At 37.3% G+C, this 16974-nt stretch overlaps 1 protein-coding gene and 1 long non-coding RNA gene across 4 annotated transcripts in view; one reads left to right on the top strand and one right to left on the bottom strand.

Annotated features, from left to right (window-relative positions):
* Window positions 1-369: 369 nt before the first annotated feature.
* LOC139937461 (zinc finger E-box-binding homeobox 2-like) overlaps window positions 370-16974 on the bottom strand; it is a 35191-nt gene continuing 18586 nt past the window's right edge. The window contains exons 1-5 of one of the 3 annotated variants that reach the window (XM_071932610.1): window positions 16110-16261; window positions 12633-12938; window positions 8944-11514; window positions 8336-8524; window positions 370-6236 (exon numbers count right to left, since the gene is read on the bottom strand). In XM_071932610.1, the coding sequence (XP_071788711.1) occupies window positions 5914-6236; window positions 8336-8524; window positions 8944-11514; window positions 12633-12938; window positions 16110-16137 (3417 nt within the window). In that variant the 5' untranslated portion in view covers window positions 16138-16261 and the 3' untranslated portion in view covers window positions 370-5913. Of the gene's footprint in view, window positions 6237-8335; window positions 8525-8943; window positions 11515-12632; window positions 12939-16109; window positions 16262-16974 lie in introns of those variants that run through there. The other 2 variants (XM_071932608.1, XM_071932609.1) reach the window with 2 other exon arrangements.
* The window catches only part of LOC139937465 (uncharacterized), a 97057-nt gene continuing 84446 nt past the window's right edge, over window positions 4364-16974 (top strand). Inside the window, exon 1 of the long non-coding RNA XR_011786063.1 lies at window positions 4364-4471. This is a non-coding gene — a long non-coding RNA (uncharacterized lncRNA). The remainder of the gene's footprint in view (window positions 4472-16974) is intronic.

Genomic DNA, 16974 nt, shown 5'->3' with positions numbered 1-16974 from the left:
AATCTGTAGATAGTTTATATAAAATACTCGTGGTTCGCCTGAATTGGATGTATTTGGTAAATAGAACCCACAAGTCAATAACTCAATATAACATAGCATGGTATACGAAAGATACAGAGGAGTGTTTTGAGGTATTTGGGACAGCTCCCCCAATTACAGCATCCAGAGGGTGAGAGCCCAGTTCATACTTTCTGCAAATGCTTTGTGCAATGCGAATGTTCTTGTGTCATAGCAGCGGTACTGATTATTGCATCACCGAAATTCACTTTGCATTTTTAGGAAGTATGAACCCGGCTTAAGGGACATATTCATGAAAAATGTCAGAAAGCGGAACAGACATCTAATAATTGTATAGATCCTCAAAAAATGTCTTTCTTCATCAAACAGTTTTATTGCATCAAATCAAGAAGACAAGAGATAACAGGAGTACATAAATAATTACATTTGTTGTTACTTTAGACATCCATAGCTTATCTTTGCTATGTACATGTAGAGTACAATGGTCACAACCACTGCCTTAGAAATAAATAGTACAATTGTAAGGAATAAATACACGCTTTCTGGGAAATCTGTATCCCACTGATTACAATAAGTTACAGATCAAAGGTTATTTGAGCATGCAGTCGTCAACTTTTAAAACTATATATTGGTTACACCTGAATATAGTATTCTGTACTTAGTAGCACACTCTGAAACAGAAATAAATACAGTATACTTAAACCAATGCTGGCTTTGCAAAGGAACAGAAAAACCTTTTACGCAAAAGGTAGTGTGTGTGTATGGCAAGATTTTACAAATCTTTCAGTACATTACCCTTGATTTTATCAGCACATCCAAGTAGCTTTTGCCCATCCATTAAAATAATAAATGCATACTGAACTAATTGAAAAAGTTTACTTAAAGTAGAAGCGTCTTTAATCAACTGTTGTCAAAGTAACCTATCCAAAGGTAGCACACTTGGATTCATTGAGAAAGGAACTATATGTAAGACTTTGTTTTAACAATATCATTATTATAGCATTTATGGCAATAACAAACGTGGGCAATGGTTTAATTCTACAAATAAACCTGTACCCTGTTACCCAAACCCCAAACTAAATACTAAGTTATTTCTACAATCAGACCATTTAAGTAGTTGACCAATATGTCCATTGTCCTAGACCCTGCATACAACAAATTATGTTCTAGCATTAATTTCCTACTTGGCTGGTGGTTTTCCCATCCCTAATGCTGTTTTGATATTCCATAAACAATACACCTGCAAATAGAAGCTTTACAATATTGCTGAAGCTGCAATGGATAAATTTACACCGAGGAGGAAGAAAGCCAAAAGGAATTCTGCTGATAGTCTACACTAACAGAAAGACAAAGGTCATAGGTCACTATGTGAAACACAAAATCACATGATGCATGAACAGGGACAACCTTACACGTTTGAGCTGCTCGCCAAAACCTGCAAAATCTACAACAAATACAGACAAAATGTTTTTTTAGCTGACTGTCTGATTCACACTGCATGCTAAGAATTTTTACTGTGAGTTTTGTAGATAGCCCTTTAAGGCAAATACATGTACACAATTTAGGAGTTGTGGAAACAGCTGACCTTAAGCAATATATTACAGCTGCTTTGAGAAAAAATATCTTCATACTATATTAACCCCATTTAAATTACAATTTCATAAGTTGAGTTTTGATCATTATCTCTGCTTAGTTTGTGTGGAAGAAACTCATTTCTGATCGCCTGTATCTTAACAGTTCTGATTTGATAAAAATATACATTTGGAAGCTTGAGATTAAATCTTCCAATTTAAAAATACAATATTTACAAACAGATTATGTTCTCTTTAAAATCTTAAAAACCATAACTTTCATCACATGTTAGAATTGTAACATAGTTTGGTCTGCCCATTATCCTAGTACTTGTTGACAATTTTGTTTTTGTAAGTTTCTCTCTAGAAATGATTCATTATTAACAGCTACACAATATTGTCAAGACAATGTAACTATACATGTTTTTTTAGCACTTTAAAATCCATTTTACATGGCTTTTAGATGGAGACTAAGAGTAAATTTAACGAGAACTTGTAGAATCACAGATTATCATTTTTTATACAGTTTCTGATTGTCATAATTGTGAAAATGTCACTCATTAGACTGATTTGATCATGATGCTCTTTTTGATTCAAACTGACATCTTTAGAAAAATACTTGTAACTTGCCACAATTATACATTCATGCATGTCAACAATGCTGGAAACAAATAATGTAATATGAACAATACTCACTGGCTGGCTGATGTGGTCACTGTTAAAATACTATACAGTCTTTTAAAAACTCTCAACAGTCTTTACAGATTTCTACATGTGTTTTTATACATGTTTACAGCTAAACTAAATAACCCTCACAACAATGAATAACAGTTGATACTGATAAATAAGTATTAATGCAGCTCTGGTTCACAATACTGTTTAGTAGAACACAAGGATAACCAAACCCAACTCTTCATATGGTTGTTGTCACATAGAAGGTTTTAAAGGAACACAATGCCTTGGATTGGTCGAGTTGGTCTCTGAAAAGCGTTTGTAAACGTTTGTTATAAAATGCAGAATGTTGTAAAAGTTGAACACAATGACCCACACAAACATGCCTCGAAACTGCACAGTTTTCCTTGTCCCTCGTCGACTAATACGGTCGACCATTTATGGAAGTCAAATTTTTGACTCCCATAAATTGCCGGCCGTTCTTAAAGTAAATGGAAAACCACGCAATTTCGAGGCAAATTTGTGTGGATCATTGTAATCTAATTTTAAAACATCTTTCCAACCATGTGCATTTAATAAAAAATGGTTACAAATGCTTTTTATAGACCAACTCGTCCGATCCACGGCAACGTGTTCCTTTAAGCACCACATTGTGTTCACTTTAATGCAGGTGATGGACCCTGATACATGAATTGCTGTAGTTATAATTTCAGTTTAAAAAATACTCTGCTTAGCTTAAATGAATAAATAAAAAACATTTCCCTGTGTAGAGATCTCCATCACACAGAAAATGTGTCGGACAGTTTTATATAGAACATTCAATTTATGAAGTGAGAAATAGCACACAGATAGCTTGTCAACCTTATAATTAGGCTTGACCAATGAAATCTTACACTCTACTCTGAGTGAACTACCCATTAGCTCTGAACTTTACAGTAATGCTGTGTCCAATACTCAATCTAGAGGTTTTTGCTTTCAAAACCAATAACTTTAAACCTATTATTTGAATGGATACTCTTTACAACTGACAACAGAGACAGTTATTGAGTGCAACTGTGAAAGGGTATCAAAGTCTGTTCAGCTTAGGATGATTCAAGTTAAATACACCAAGGTCACCAGGATGTAACGAAAACATCGTGAATGACACCAAACACATCCCGCGTTATAGTTGGAAATGTGCTTTTAATTGTCCCCTTCCAAGTTCCCACTACCCTCGACAGTGTGTTTGTATGTGTGTAGGAGAGGGGGGTATCTATACATAAGGATACATGTATGTGTGAATTCGTGAAAACAAGAATTGACAGCAGGAAGCAAATGCTGATACTTGACTTTTGTCAGTACATTATACTCTCTATGAAATGACAATTCTACACACGCTTCGAGTGTACCGTCTCAAAAGCTAAATCAAGGTTAACTTGGTCAAACATTTCAATGGATTACCTTAACTGATTGTGGCGAACTGTAAAGTGCACAGACCGTATGGCTGCACTTTTGGGAGCAATAATCTAATAAAGTTAAACGGGGAGGGGGAAGTGTAACATCCTGCTCCACTTCCTATAACAAACACTTGTTAAATGTGGATGAAAAACTACCTGTCAGCATGGGTTACCCCTATCACTTTTTGGATCAATCCACAGTGTGGTACTTGAGCAAAGAAGCAAAACTTAACTTTATGAATGGGTTTCAATAATGTTTTTGTTTGGTCAGGGATTCAATTTTACACAGTCATACCCAATCTACCTCTACAGTTATACAAACAGAATTTTCTCAAAAAAAGTATTCAGTACAAGTAGTTGATTCTGAAATTAATATTAAACAAAAGGTACAACACAATTTTGTTGTTTCTTTTGTTGAGAAAGATGGTTTGGAAAGAATTTCAATAATGTTTAAGAACAATTGATAATTTCCAATTAATGTGCAGTCTCCATTTTCAGAAGAACTTCAGATTCAAATTCAAGGTTCTGTTTTTTATTTCAGGGGGACCAGCATTATGTAGACCTCAAGATGAATGTACTCAGAGAATGCGAGTACGCATCCTGATTTGTAACCCCCTCACACAAGGGGGCAGCTTTGTGGAATTGGCATCTCGTGACAAAGACTGATTGGAAGTTTCATCCTGAACCCAAGTCAGGAAACTGGATGATTATCCCCATCCGCTGCTAAGGGAGATTAAATGTCAAGAGTGGATTTAGGAACCCACATTTATACCAGTGAGTGTTATTTTGGGCAATTTTGTTCTTTTAATGCTTTGTGTTCCATACATACTTTGCTTTGACTTGCCAATAGTCTTAGAAAACATAAATTCAATGATTAATCAATTAAACAGAACAAGCAGCATACAAGTAGTTAGACTAATTTACTTAATAGCAGTTGCATTAAATAATTATGTAGCACACTTTGAACATTGCAAACTTTAAACCACTACTGGGCAAGAATAAATGGCTGTCATTTTGGTTGGTAATGTTGTACATAGTTCTCCCTGCACCTGTATCAAAGGCTTCTGTCCAGACAAAAACCTTTATGATTTGGGTGTATGCAGCCGGCAAATGTCTGTACTCACTCCACCAACAAAAAGTCGAGCTTCACATGAAGATGTAATAAATAACTTCAAATTATGTTGAAAATGAGTATAGGGGTTCTTGTTTTTAAACTTGTATTTTTTTTAGCAATTTGGCAATAATCCAACATCACAAAACTGTTTTGACATGAAAGATTAAGATTACAGTCATTTTATGATCAATGATCACTCACTACTCTCTGCCATTCTAAAATATCTCGACTTCATGTTGAGTGAAGTCGAATGATTTCCTAGAAGTTGACATCTTTGTAACTAGTAAACGTTCTTGAATTTCAATATTTTAAATGACCTTGAGTTATGATGTCGGTGTATAAACATCAGTGCAGCTATCATGATAATTAGATATGACGAGACAAGCAGTTTGAGTGTTAAGTATTACACATGCTTCTTGTAGCGACAAACTGTGTTTACTTGGCAATTCAAATATGAGAGTTTTTACTTTAAAATCTTAAAGTAAAGATGGATGTTTCATTTTTAACACAATGCTTTAACAAATAATTAATACTATAAATTGATATTTGTTTTGACTGCTACTGTCAATATCTATTTGTTCTGTTGTTAGTTGATCTTTTCTTACTCATCTGTATTAAGCCCGGTAACAGCGTACTTGCAAAAGTACATAGTTTGATACTCCTTGAAATGTATTTAGAATTGGTGGATACTGAACATGTCTTTTTTGAAACACATTGTACTCAATAAGGTTACTAATTTGAAGCAAATTCATAGAGCTAGTATTTAATTGTATTCAACCTCAGGTTGATCTAGAGCTTTGTCTTCATACATTTCACTATTTGGCAAGAGACAACACAATAGGTGCACTAGGGACTCACTGGTAATACTGTATCTGTCCCAGTACAACCAATACTCTTCACTCTTCATAATCTTGTCTTGATCTACTGACTCTTGTTCATCTCTCTGGTGTGGTTGCCCTTCATGAAGTGGGCTTGTGATCTTGTATCACAATCTACAAAGTCTGTCTAGTTCATTTGTTCGGTTTCATCAACTTTTACCTTTGCTGCTTTCTTTGTTGGGGTTTCCCCCTGATGTTTATAGTGGTGGTTCTTGTTTAGTCACTCAAGCAAGTGGTGATGCTGAAATGAGACCATCCTTGTACCCTATCCCACTCTGCTTACATCTTTCAAGTTCTCCATCTTCCATCATCTCCTCATCTTCATCCATACCACCTTTGCTCATCCCCCTGTTGAGATTGTCCTCTTTACGGCAGTAGCTGTAGCGATGGTTCATGTGCTGGCTGTAGGAGCCAGAGTGAGAGAACTTCTTAAGGCACTTGTCACACTGGTATGGCTTCTCACCACTATGAAGACGCGCGTGCTCCATGAGGTGGTGCTTGTGCTTAAAGGCCTTGCCGCACTCCTTACACTCGTGTGGACGCTTACCTAATCATAAAAAGAGTGACCAAAAGAGAACTCAAATTAAGTTGTGATACACCAACATAGATGATTTATAAATACTTATAAGACACATTATGTTTCTTTGCTACATGTTCATGCATCTGTTAAGAAAGTGAAGTTGGACAATTGTAAAATCTTCTGCTTTTAGGTTTTGCTCAAAGATAATGACAATATCAGTTTAATGTTTGTTTTAGTTTCAATCATTATGTGCCCTCTATAGTGATCAGAAACATACAAAATTATAGGCGACCTGCAGTTTGTTTCCGAACTCCTGCAGATTATTGAGCGTTTCGAGCAGCAAAACAAAAACTTGTAAGTGGCTAAGATTTTAATTGTACTTTGCATTAACTAAGTGTGCAGTTTTTAGTGGATTGTTCTTACACGCCCTACATGTAAGTATGCAACATTTACGATAGCAGGATATAAATGAATTCAATGTTTCTGCCAATTACTGATAACACCTCCAAGATTTATTTAACTGGTAATTCCAGAAACCTCAAAAGTTTATGTCTAGACATGTGATTATATCAGCTGGCCTTGACAAATGTGTAGAAGGTTAAAGAGTATCAAGAAAAGATGCAATTCAGGTCAAGTACTGTACACTGAGATAAGAAAGCAACATTTAAGAGTGGATCATTTTGTAGGTCAACTTTGTATAACATAATCCATTTCAGGTGAATTCACTTAAAAAGACCTGCATTTCAAAGTTAATAAAATGATACAAAGATGGAAAGAAGATTCATAATTAATTACAATATTAAAGCGAGAGCAATTTTAGCAAAAGCTTTGTGAAATCACTTTTGCGGTAAGCATATGCACAGCTATTTAGTTGAGTAAGCTAGTAACCCATTATGCTTTTTGTTAAACGAAAAACCTAATGAAATAACCAAAGCTAGCGAGCTCTGGATGTACTTCTCACTAATTGCAAAGCTTCAAGATTTCATAACATTCCCCCTGAATTTCTCTTGAACAGTTAAATGATGAAGTTCAGTTTCAGAATTGTCTACAGTCGTGTGAAAGCTACCGGAAGTAGCAATATGAGTGTCTAAGAAAACAGCACACGATATGACACATTGACTCACTAATGAGACTGAAGGTTATTTTCCAAGATGCAAAACCATGTATAATGCCTTTGTTTAACTGTCAAAGTAACTTAGGAGAGGTTTTGCTGACTTTCTTATAAAATAAGATGGATAGAAGATTCCTTATTAGTTAGAATAAGCAAGAGCAAACTTAGCAAAAGCTTTGTGAAAGATAGCGTTAGCAGGAAGCATCTATGCATGAGTAAACTTGCATTAACTAACATGAATAAACTTGTAAACTGATGCAATTCCCCCTAATATAAAAAGCTAGCAAGCAAAATGAAAGTTTCTGTGATCCACTACTTTTGATGAAGCAAACATTGCCAATTTCTTCAAAGAAATTATTTTTAAAACTTAATTTAGTCTTTCAAATGGTATAGTCTTGCAGAAAAGTGTTTCAACCCAATCTGTTGACAATTTGAATGACCAGGCAATGATAATGTGTGTGTACTGCAAACAAAAAAATTATCAAATGTTTTTGATGACAATTTTGAAGGCATGTTCTTAAAGGCTATATATGAATATACTGCTTTCTTCCCAATGCATGTTCCCTTTAAATGTCAAGCTAGATTTATGCTTAAAAGCTTCTGCTGTTACTACAATCAACATGGATTAGTCAATTCATTAATTAAACACAACTAAAGCATCTTAGATATTTGTGAAGGCAAATACCTTGTGTGTTTAACTAAACTGAACACGACACACAAGGTTTTTTTCTTGTTAACAAACCATGATAACCATAAAATTAATATAATGGCAGTAGTTTGCATTTGTTTTCATTGCTCAAACGATACCATACTTGCATCAATGTAAATTTCGAGTTTAAAAAAGTTAAGTTGGCTAGCCTTCACAAATGATCCTACTGCAAGCAACATTTCTGAAAGAGACTGACTGCATGCTGGAAGGAATTCAAGTCCCCCGTAGTCAGTCACTTTCACAAATGTAGCCTAAAAGCTTCAAACAAAATAAAAGAAAAGAAAACCAAGCAAATTGATGACTGACTTTTTGGCTCACCTGAGTGCTCGTACACGTGTCTGAGCAGGGAGCTGTGCTTCTGGAATGTCTTGGGGCACTGGGTGCATGAGTAGAGTCCAGCAGAGGTACGTAGAGGACGATCTCGTCTCCTGCGGTCGCGGTTTGGGGAGAGTTCACCCAGTGAATCCTCCACTGCCATTGCAAGATCACTGATACCTGTCAACAGTAAACAAAGAAAACACTTAAGTTGACGATTGTGAAAAGTGAAGCTACAAAACTCTCTATGTTTGAATTGAAACCAATGTTTTTTGCGTAAGAGTAAAATTTACAAACTCAACAACATTTTAGCACGAGCCATTTTCACCTTACACTGAAACTAATGCAGCCCCTCACCCCCAAACAGAATTTCTCATCAAGTACTTGCAAATGTTCCCTCAAACTATTTTTGGGGTATAAGGCTAGATCATTTCAGTAAAAAAATTATCAAATTCTTGATTTGAACTTTTCCCACAACCACACTAATACAAGAATGAATTCTGATTCTTTAACAACTCAAGAAAACTGTGGCCTCAAGTTTTGTAGCAATGTTTCTCTTAACCTCAAATGAGAGTTTACAAAAACTGAAGAATATTTACCATTACTATGGATGCCATTGTTGTTCATGAGATGATGTCGATAGGTTGGTGTTTGTGGTGTCTCTACTTGTAGAGGAGTGATTGGTGGGAATCCAGCACCTTTCATCATTGCCGATGCATACGCCTCCGTCAAGGGACTCGTCGGGTAAGAAGCTCGATTAACAAACTCCATTCCTTCAGGATACTTCATCCTCTTGGGTGGATAACCGTTGGGCATTGGAACGTAGGCAAAGTAGGGCTCAACAAATGGTCGCTTCAGTACCAGGTTGCCATTTGGACAATGGGAATGGGCTTTCAGAGTGTTTTCCAGACAGAGATTTGCACGTGAACCGTCTGGATTGTAGGACTGGAAGATGTAGCTACCCGCTGTTGTATAAAGTGGTGGATAGTTGTAGCCATATACAAGCTTAGGAGACATGGAAGACAAGGGAAGATTCCTGTGTTTAGGCATGGATAGATCCAGTGGGGCATCATTGACAGAGATTTGCCTTGGTGATGGTTTGGAAGATTCAACGACTGGAGAATTGGAGTTGGAGTGCTCCTCCTGATCCCTTAGGCTGAGATTCATCAGACCATTTTGGCGGCGAGATAATTCGAGTTGTTCTAACTTGTCATTTGCGTATGCCTCTATTGTTCCTGTGCTTCTAGGTGATGAAGAAGCTCTTGGGCTGTATAATTGCTCTGGTGAAGTGACTCTTGAACGGCTTGCATTTGAAACTGTTTCAAAGACATCAGTATTGCTATTTACATGAATTTGCTTCACTGGTGACTGTGAGCGCAGCAGGTTGTTGTTGATACAGTTTTTCTTCATCAAACCTAAGCTCTTCAGAGAAGGATCACATCCCTCTTCTTCTAACTTTCGTGTCCGCTTGAACCACAGATCTACAAGGGTGGCTTGCAGATTCAAAGCCAAAGATATTTTCTCTAGTCCATCCTCTGATGGGCGAGCATGCATAGCGTAAAAAGCCCTTAGGGCATGTTCCTGGGCCTCGGATATTACATCTAAGTCATTCTTATTTATTTCAGAAATTGTAGAGTTGTCGTTTTCTTTAGAAGGAAGATTGCCATTGCATTCCTTAGAACTATGGACCGAAGTGAGAGGTGAGGCAAGACTTTCAGTCTCGCTCATATTATTGCTTAATGTATCATTCATTTCTGAGTCAGTTGAAGGTGTTCGCTCTCTTGCTTGATCCATATTAGCAAGGACCTCTCTCTGGTACTCGTAATACTTGGTCAGGTTTGAATTATAACCCTTGACTTTCTGTACATCTTCATTTAGCTCGCATAAATACCTCTCATGCTGGTGGAGTTCAATTGGGCTTTCAAAGTCCCGGCCACAGTACTTACAACCAGTACCCTTGTTGTCTAAACATGGCATACAGCCGTATCCACGCTGAGATTCTAAACATTTAGCAATAGCTTGAGCTTCATGGACTTTGCGTAGGGTATAGTCTACAATGCTATAGATTTTGTTTGGCTTGGCCCCGTTTACTGGAAAAATGACATTCTGTGTGGAAGATAACCTCTCCTTGGATATCTCTGGCAGGACCACTTTCTCCGGACTTGATGGGGAAGCCAAACTTGCCAGTGATGATGTCGTTGATGGTGTTGGGCTGAGGAGTTTGGGAGATTCATTGCCAGCAGATGGAGATGGGGGTGGTGGTGGTGATGGTAGAGGTGCCGTTGGGGTGACAAGGGGAGCTGCTGGGGCTGGAAGAGGGGCAGAAAGTGGAGCTTGAGTAGGAACTGCAGCTGATTTTGAAACCTTTGTGAGTTTAGAAATATCAGTATTCTGCCCCTGCATCTTCAACTTACTGACAGTTGCATCTACTATCTGCAATACTTTTTTGACGGCCTCATTTGGTGGAGTAGTAAGAGGCTCTGAGCTGGAATCCTCTTTCTTCTCACTCTCTTTCATGTTATCTGAGCCTGGTATCTTAATGTGTAGTTGGGTCATATAGGAAGGCATCTTACTCTCTGGCAATATTGATTTGGCGTCTTCCTCAACAGTGGTATTTTGGAGTGAGACGGGATGCTGTATTACAGGGGACAAGCTGCCATTCATAACCTTTACAGGAGCTGGTATGCGTGAAACGAGCACAGGATTCTCTTTCATCGGAGAACACTTCTTACTGCTAATGTGGGAGCTGTATGATCCCGAATGGGAAAATCTTTTCCTGCAGATTGGACACTCATAAGGTTTCTCCCCACTGTGTATTCGAAGGTGCTCCTTAAGGTGGTGCTTGTACTTGAACGCCTTCCCGCATTCGCTGCACTTAAACTTACGATTGCCTGATGAGTGGGTCAACATGTGTCGCTGTAGTCGGTAGATGTTGACAAAGGCTTTGTTGCAGATGTCGCAGACCTGGTTACGGCCTGGCATGTGTGTTGCCATGTGCCGCTCGAGTTGCGATTTGTATGCAAAACAGTAGTTGCACTCGGGACAGGAGAAGTTGCTGATGGTTTTTTCGTGACGGTACTTAATGTGCTCTTTGAGGGATGTGATGCGTTTGTAGGAACGATCGCAGTATGGGCAGTCTACAGGTTTACCATCCTCACAGTCATTTCCAGCTGCACACAAAGATAACAAAATAATAATTTGTCAAACTGAAAGGTGGGAATGTTATCTGACATTTTGCTTATTTGGCTGTGAGATGACCCTATTATCAAACATCCTTTCCCCAACACCAAAATTATCAAGAATAAAATGCGTAAGACTCTAGTGAATCACTTGAGGATGATTCATAATTAGATGTTATTTTAGAAAAAAACAAATAGTACAAATTATACACGTTGCATGACTCAACACAATAGCTTGATGTGAGTACAGGCCATAACAACAAAGTTACTTTTAAGGAGCTTTTACAAGAACTTGAGAATTTGGATGTGCAATGTTGCAACTTCCATTCCATGAGGACATTTTTTCAAGAAAACAATACCAAACTATGTATATGTAAGCTTTTCTGAAAAACATACCCAAACTTTTTACTGTGTTGTTTTTCCCATGAAAAATGAAACCAAATTCATAAAGCAGCACTTTGAAATTTTGCAAACAAGGTTTTAGTTAAATGCTGCCCTCTGTTGACCATTATCCTGGATTCACCCCCTTTGTTCACATAGCTCCAAGCTAAATGGAATTAATTTAGGATTTTGTCAAAATGTGCATGATTAAACACATTGGAACGCCCTTTTTTTGGATACACCAATGAAAATAGGTGAAAAGGGAATGTTCTTCTGATAATTTCTTTAATCTTTAAATACACACTGCTCTGAGATTAAAATAGCAAGTTTGTTTCTCTTCAGATTGAACTCAACTGAATTCACTTTCTATCCATTATGTTTCTTTCTGAAGTAATTTAATTAACCATTCCCTGATAATATGGTAAAAGTAATAAAAGGGTTGTTAGGACATGCTCAGTGGTGGATTTCACAAAGAGTTAAGACTAGTCTTATCTCGAGTTAGGGTGAGTTACTCGTCCAAACTTAGGACTAGCAACACGTTTTGTATATCTCCTAGGACTAGTCCTAAGTTAGGACTAGTCCTAACTTTTTGTGAAATCGACCCATGGTCCCTCAGTCTGATGTTATCGCCGGTCAAACATTTTGAGTGAAAACTGAAAGAATCACTTGGCTTTGTTCTCTCTAGAGCAATGGCCTACAATAAAAGACAAGAGTTTACAAGTACATACCAGTACTATCATTATCAATGTCTTCCACTGGCTCGGGGTAAATCACCGCAGTATCACTTCGGTTCAGATATTCCTCCAAGTTGACCCTACTCTCTGGATCCTTGCCAATCTTGCCGAGTGGGCTGCGCCTTTCTACTCGCTCTGTTATGTCCTGGTCGTCCTCGCTGAAACTCTGGTCACCGAGATCACTTTCTATGCCATCGCTGTTGCCGTGGTAATTTGAATGGCTAATTGGGGAGGGGCTATCAGTGTTGTCGCTTAGTTCATCAGGGCTGCAGGAACTTGCTAGATCATCGTCAATATCCCCTGTGAAGTAACAAAATACCACATGATATTTATTCAATTGATAAAGTAATAATAATAACATCAACCTGTATTTCTACACATCCAAAAGAAAGGCTCTAAGTCTCAGAGGAACAAAAGAATAATCATGTATACAATGAATTGAACAGAAATATTTTGAGAAGAGTCTTGAAACCTGAGATAGCGGTAGCTTGTTTGATGTGTAGAGGGAGATTGTTCCAAGTGTTGGGGTTTGTTTCACTACACCAGCCAACGGTTTGACCACAGTTCCTCCGAAGAATCCTTTGTACTTTTGGTGTTAAATACACTATTCTAACACTAAACTATTCTATTGTACTGCACTTCTTAAGCACTGTAAAAATTGCCGCACATCGAGAACCAGTGTATCTCCTATTAGGTTAGAGACAAAACACATCCATTCAAAAACAATCATAACTCACAAGGGCAAAGTGTTTGACAGCATTAATATATGATATAAAATGCTTTCTTTCATTGCCTGTGATTAAAATAAAAGAAATTTCCAAAGGGAAAAACCCCGGAGGCTTGATAAAACATGCATGTTATGCTACATGTATGTGCCAACAACTGGCTGTGAGTTATCGACACAGATCCAACGTATCAGGTCATCCTGCCATTGATTTTCCCGCTATTCTCAAGTCATTAGTCTGCTGATGGGTCCCGGGAATGGAACGTTATTGCATTAGTGCGACTCCCCGCGGTATGTTGGCGGAGCACCCAAGTGGAAATTTGTAGGACAACGAACATGCTTACACTTGCGACCAAGAGTGTCAACATTGCATTTAAATTCAAGCCAGGGTCAGGCACTGGAGACGCAAAAGTGCACGCACACTGATTGTGTAGATAAAGGGATCGCTTAATTTAATAGGTAACCGACTTAATCTGTGCTCGATTGTTGTTTTGTTACAGTTAGGATTAAAACTGAGAGCTGTATCTAGGTTGAAAACACTTTGTCCCAATTTTTATCCATGAATTATTGATTACTATTGTAAAATTATTCTTAAAAAATATGTCATAAAAAAAATATTTCAATATCCCTGTGAAATATCAAACAAATTCATTTTGTATGGTAGCCTATTTAGGTATTTCAGTATGAATGGAACCTTGAGCAAATACATTACAAGTTTAACAGTTTCTAGTAACATAAGATATGGTGTTGAACTTATCTGACTGAGTAAAATAATCATATGAGTTAATTTAATTATTAACATATTATCTCAATTAGGAAATAATAACCAGTATTTAGATTACAGGACATTGTCATAGAAGAATGGAGCTGATTAAATAAAATTATAATAAAATAAAGTAGAAATGTATATGAACTCTATATACATATAACAGCTTGTTCCTACCAATTCAATAACAAAGAGAATTGTAACAATGACCCTTAGCAATCCTCAGAGCCACAAACAAGATGAGGGGGGAAAAACCTCAAAAAGACAAAGAAAACGCCACTCTTTTAATTTCAAGAACACAACTGTTTGCTTTCTACTCCCTTGTTGACACAAAGCCTTTGGCAGATGCACGGTGACAAAAAAGAAATTACATGGCGCAAATTCATAATACACAGAGGGAGAGAGAACCTGGGCCAACTCCAAACACCTGTTCCTAGAAGCCACTGCTCACGCCCAGTAATCTGGCAGAGAAAGGCTACACCTTGTGAGTGGTGCCAGGATGTCTAGGCCCAGCAGCTTGGCTATTCAGACCCAAACCCTCTCAATGCCACAGTGAATGATTAACATGATTAAAAGCCCAACACCTGACAGCATACACTGTATGTATGATCCACACTGGGGAAGCAAGCGCAGGTGATTTGGAGTTATTATAATAGACTTGATGAATATGGAGAAGAATAGTGGTAGTAGTGGTGGTAGATTATCACTGGTGGAAATGGGAGTGTGGGGAGGGGGATTTAACGTTTTGACAAAGGGATGACATGGTTGCAATCATAAAAATGACAAAAGATTACGTTGGTTCTGTTTGATGTGTATGGCTTTGTATAGTACCAGGTTGTATAAAACTGAGTGCCTGCAGGATAGGTATAGTAAAACTGATTGGAATTTATTTCATCAATGAAAAAAAGGGAATAAAAGAAGACTAAAAATTGATTCAGTTAAACTTTCCTATTAATTAAAAAACTGAAACTGGGTTGGTAGATACACACATTTTTCTTCAAATAAATGTATCTTGTACATTTATTTAAGTGTTACTGTTGAAAAGACCAGCTACTGGCCTCACTACAAATCAACAACTTTCAATGATTCTTTTCAAAGATCACAATGCCTGGATTTGTAATATTTGGAACAGATACGCATATTATGATGGATGTCAGAAAATATTTCAGAAAAAAAAATATCACAGAACTAACCAAAACCTCACTCAATGCCAAAACTAAGACTTTGTGTGATGTTGAAGATGTTTTCGATTAATTTAAAGAGTGAAAAACCACACTCTTCCACATAATTGTTCAACCTGTATTTTATGTTGTTATTCAACTGGGCTTATCCATCAGGAAAATAACTCCATTCCCTATTAAATTATGCCCATTTTGTTCCAAAACTCAAACACACACCTAAGTGGTTGGTCCACCCTTTCACCAGAACCTTGTTTTCAAAAGACAGATGTTCATGCACCCAGGAGGAAATGATCCTGGCCCAAGGTGAAATCCATTGTCAGTAGAGAGCGTTTGTGGAGATAGCTACGACCTGGAGTGGTTCTACCATTAAGAGACGCTTATCTAGTACGCCAGACAGCTATATCAAAACGTTAAAGTCTTGCTCTCAGATTAGGCACGTGCCATAAACACAGCAGGACTACTTTCTTCAGCGATATTTCACCATCAGAGGAGATGAAATGAAATTTCTTAATTAGATAAGTGATGAATATGTTGTGTATAAACCAGGTTACACTTGAGCAAGTAGGCTTCAAAGGGACAAAGTTAAGCAAATTTAAAGCACCATTTATACACTTCAAATAATAAACGGAGTTATAAAAAGCCTGTATAGATAGGACCAAGATTTAGGGTCTTTCTATCAAGTTTTTACTGATTACTTTCAGTAAACCAATATCACAAAAAACTTCTAAAGCAACATCATTGTTTACAGAATTTTATTTTTATTTTTGCAGAATGAGAAATAAGATACATTTTTGACTTACCAAGCATTATAACCGAAGGAAAGTGCATTGATTACGATTCCACATCTACACCACACGGACATTGCAACAAACTGGTCTGTCTCTCCCTTTACAGCCAAGCAAATTGGTGCTTCATGCCAACTAAGTGTCTTTTAAACACTGAAAAGTGCCCCCTCAAGGAACATTTCTCCAGGCAAGTCCCCACAGGTCTCTCTATTCAGGAACTTTGTTCAGGTGATAGAAAAAGCTGAGCAAAGCTAACAAAGAGCCAAAGTGACTCCCTGAAATGAAACCCTTTTACCTGTGCTAATTCACTCTTAATCCTGTATGGTATGCCAGGTGTTTTGTCATTACAGGTCACCCTCCACTAAACCAATTCCACTTCATAGATTCCTTCCAATACAAAGGACCCCCATCTCAGTGGAGTAGCTCACCTGAGTGAGGGACCATCTCTTGTTATCTACTTGGTGTCTAGGAATATTGCCACCTTTTAGATATGAGACATTAATAAGTTGAGGCAGTTAAGAAAGAAGTGTACTCACTCGAATATGAACTTATTGCACACATAACAACAATAGCTTGCTCAACAAAGCATAGATTGCTCAACAAATAGCTTGCTCAACAAAGCATAGAGCAAGGAACTTTTAAACATTGTCTAATAACAAAGAGAGGACCAGATTTTAGTTTGTTACAGAGTGACAACTGATGAAATAAAGTAAAACTTCAACCTGGTGTGTCCGGACACTTGTGTAATAATCATCACTTAAATATTTATATTGTAGTACAAGTACATTGTACTTAATGTTATTCGTATGACTATGGAAGACTCCATGGTATGGTATAATAAATTACTTTTTTTGTGCCATCTGCAGATACAATTTTATAA

This window comes from Asterias amurensis, chromosome 5, assembly GCF_032118995.1.
Source record: "Asterias amurensis chromosome 5, ASM3211899v1".
Taxonomy (NCBI): Eukaryota; Metazoa; Echinodermata; class Asteroidea; order Forcipulatida; family Asteriidae; genus Asterias; species Asterias amurensis.
Note: the sequence above shows the minus strand (reverse complement) of the source record. Positions and strands in the feature narration are given on the sequence as shown.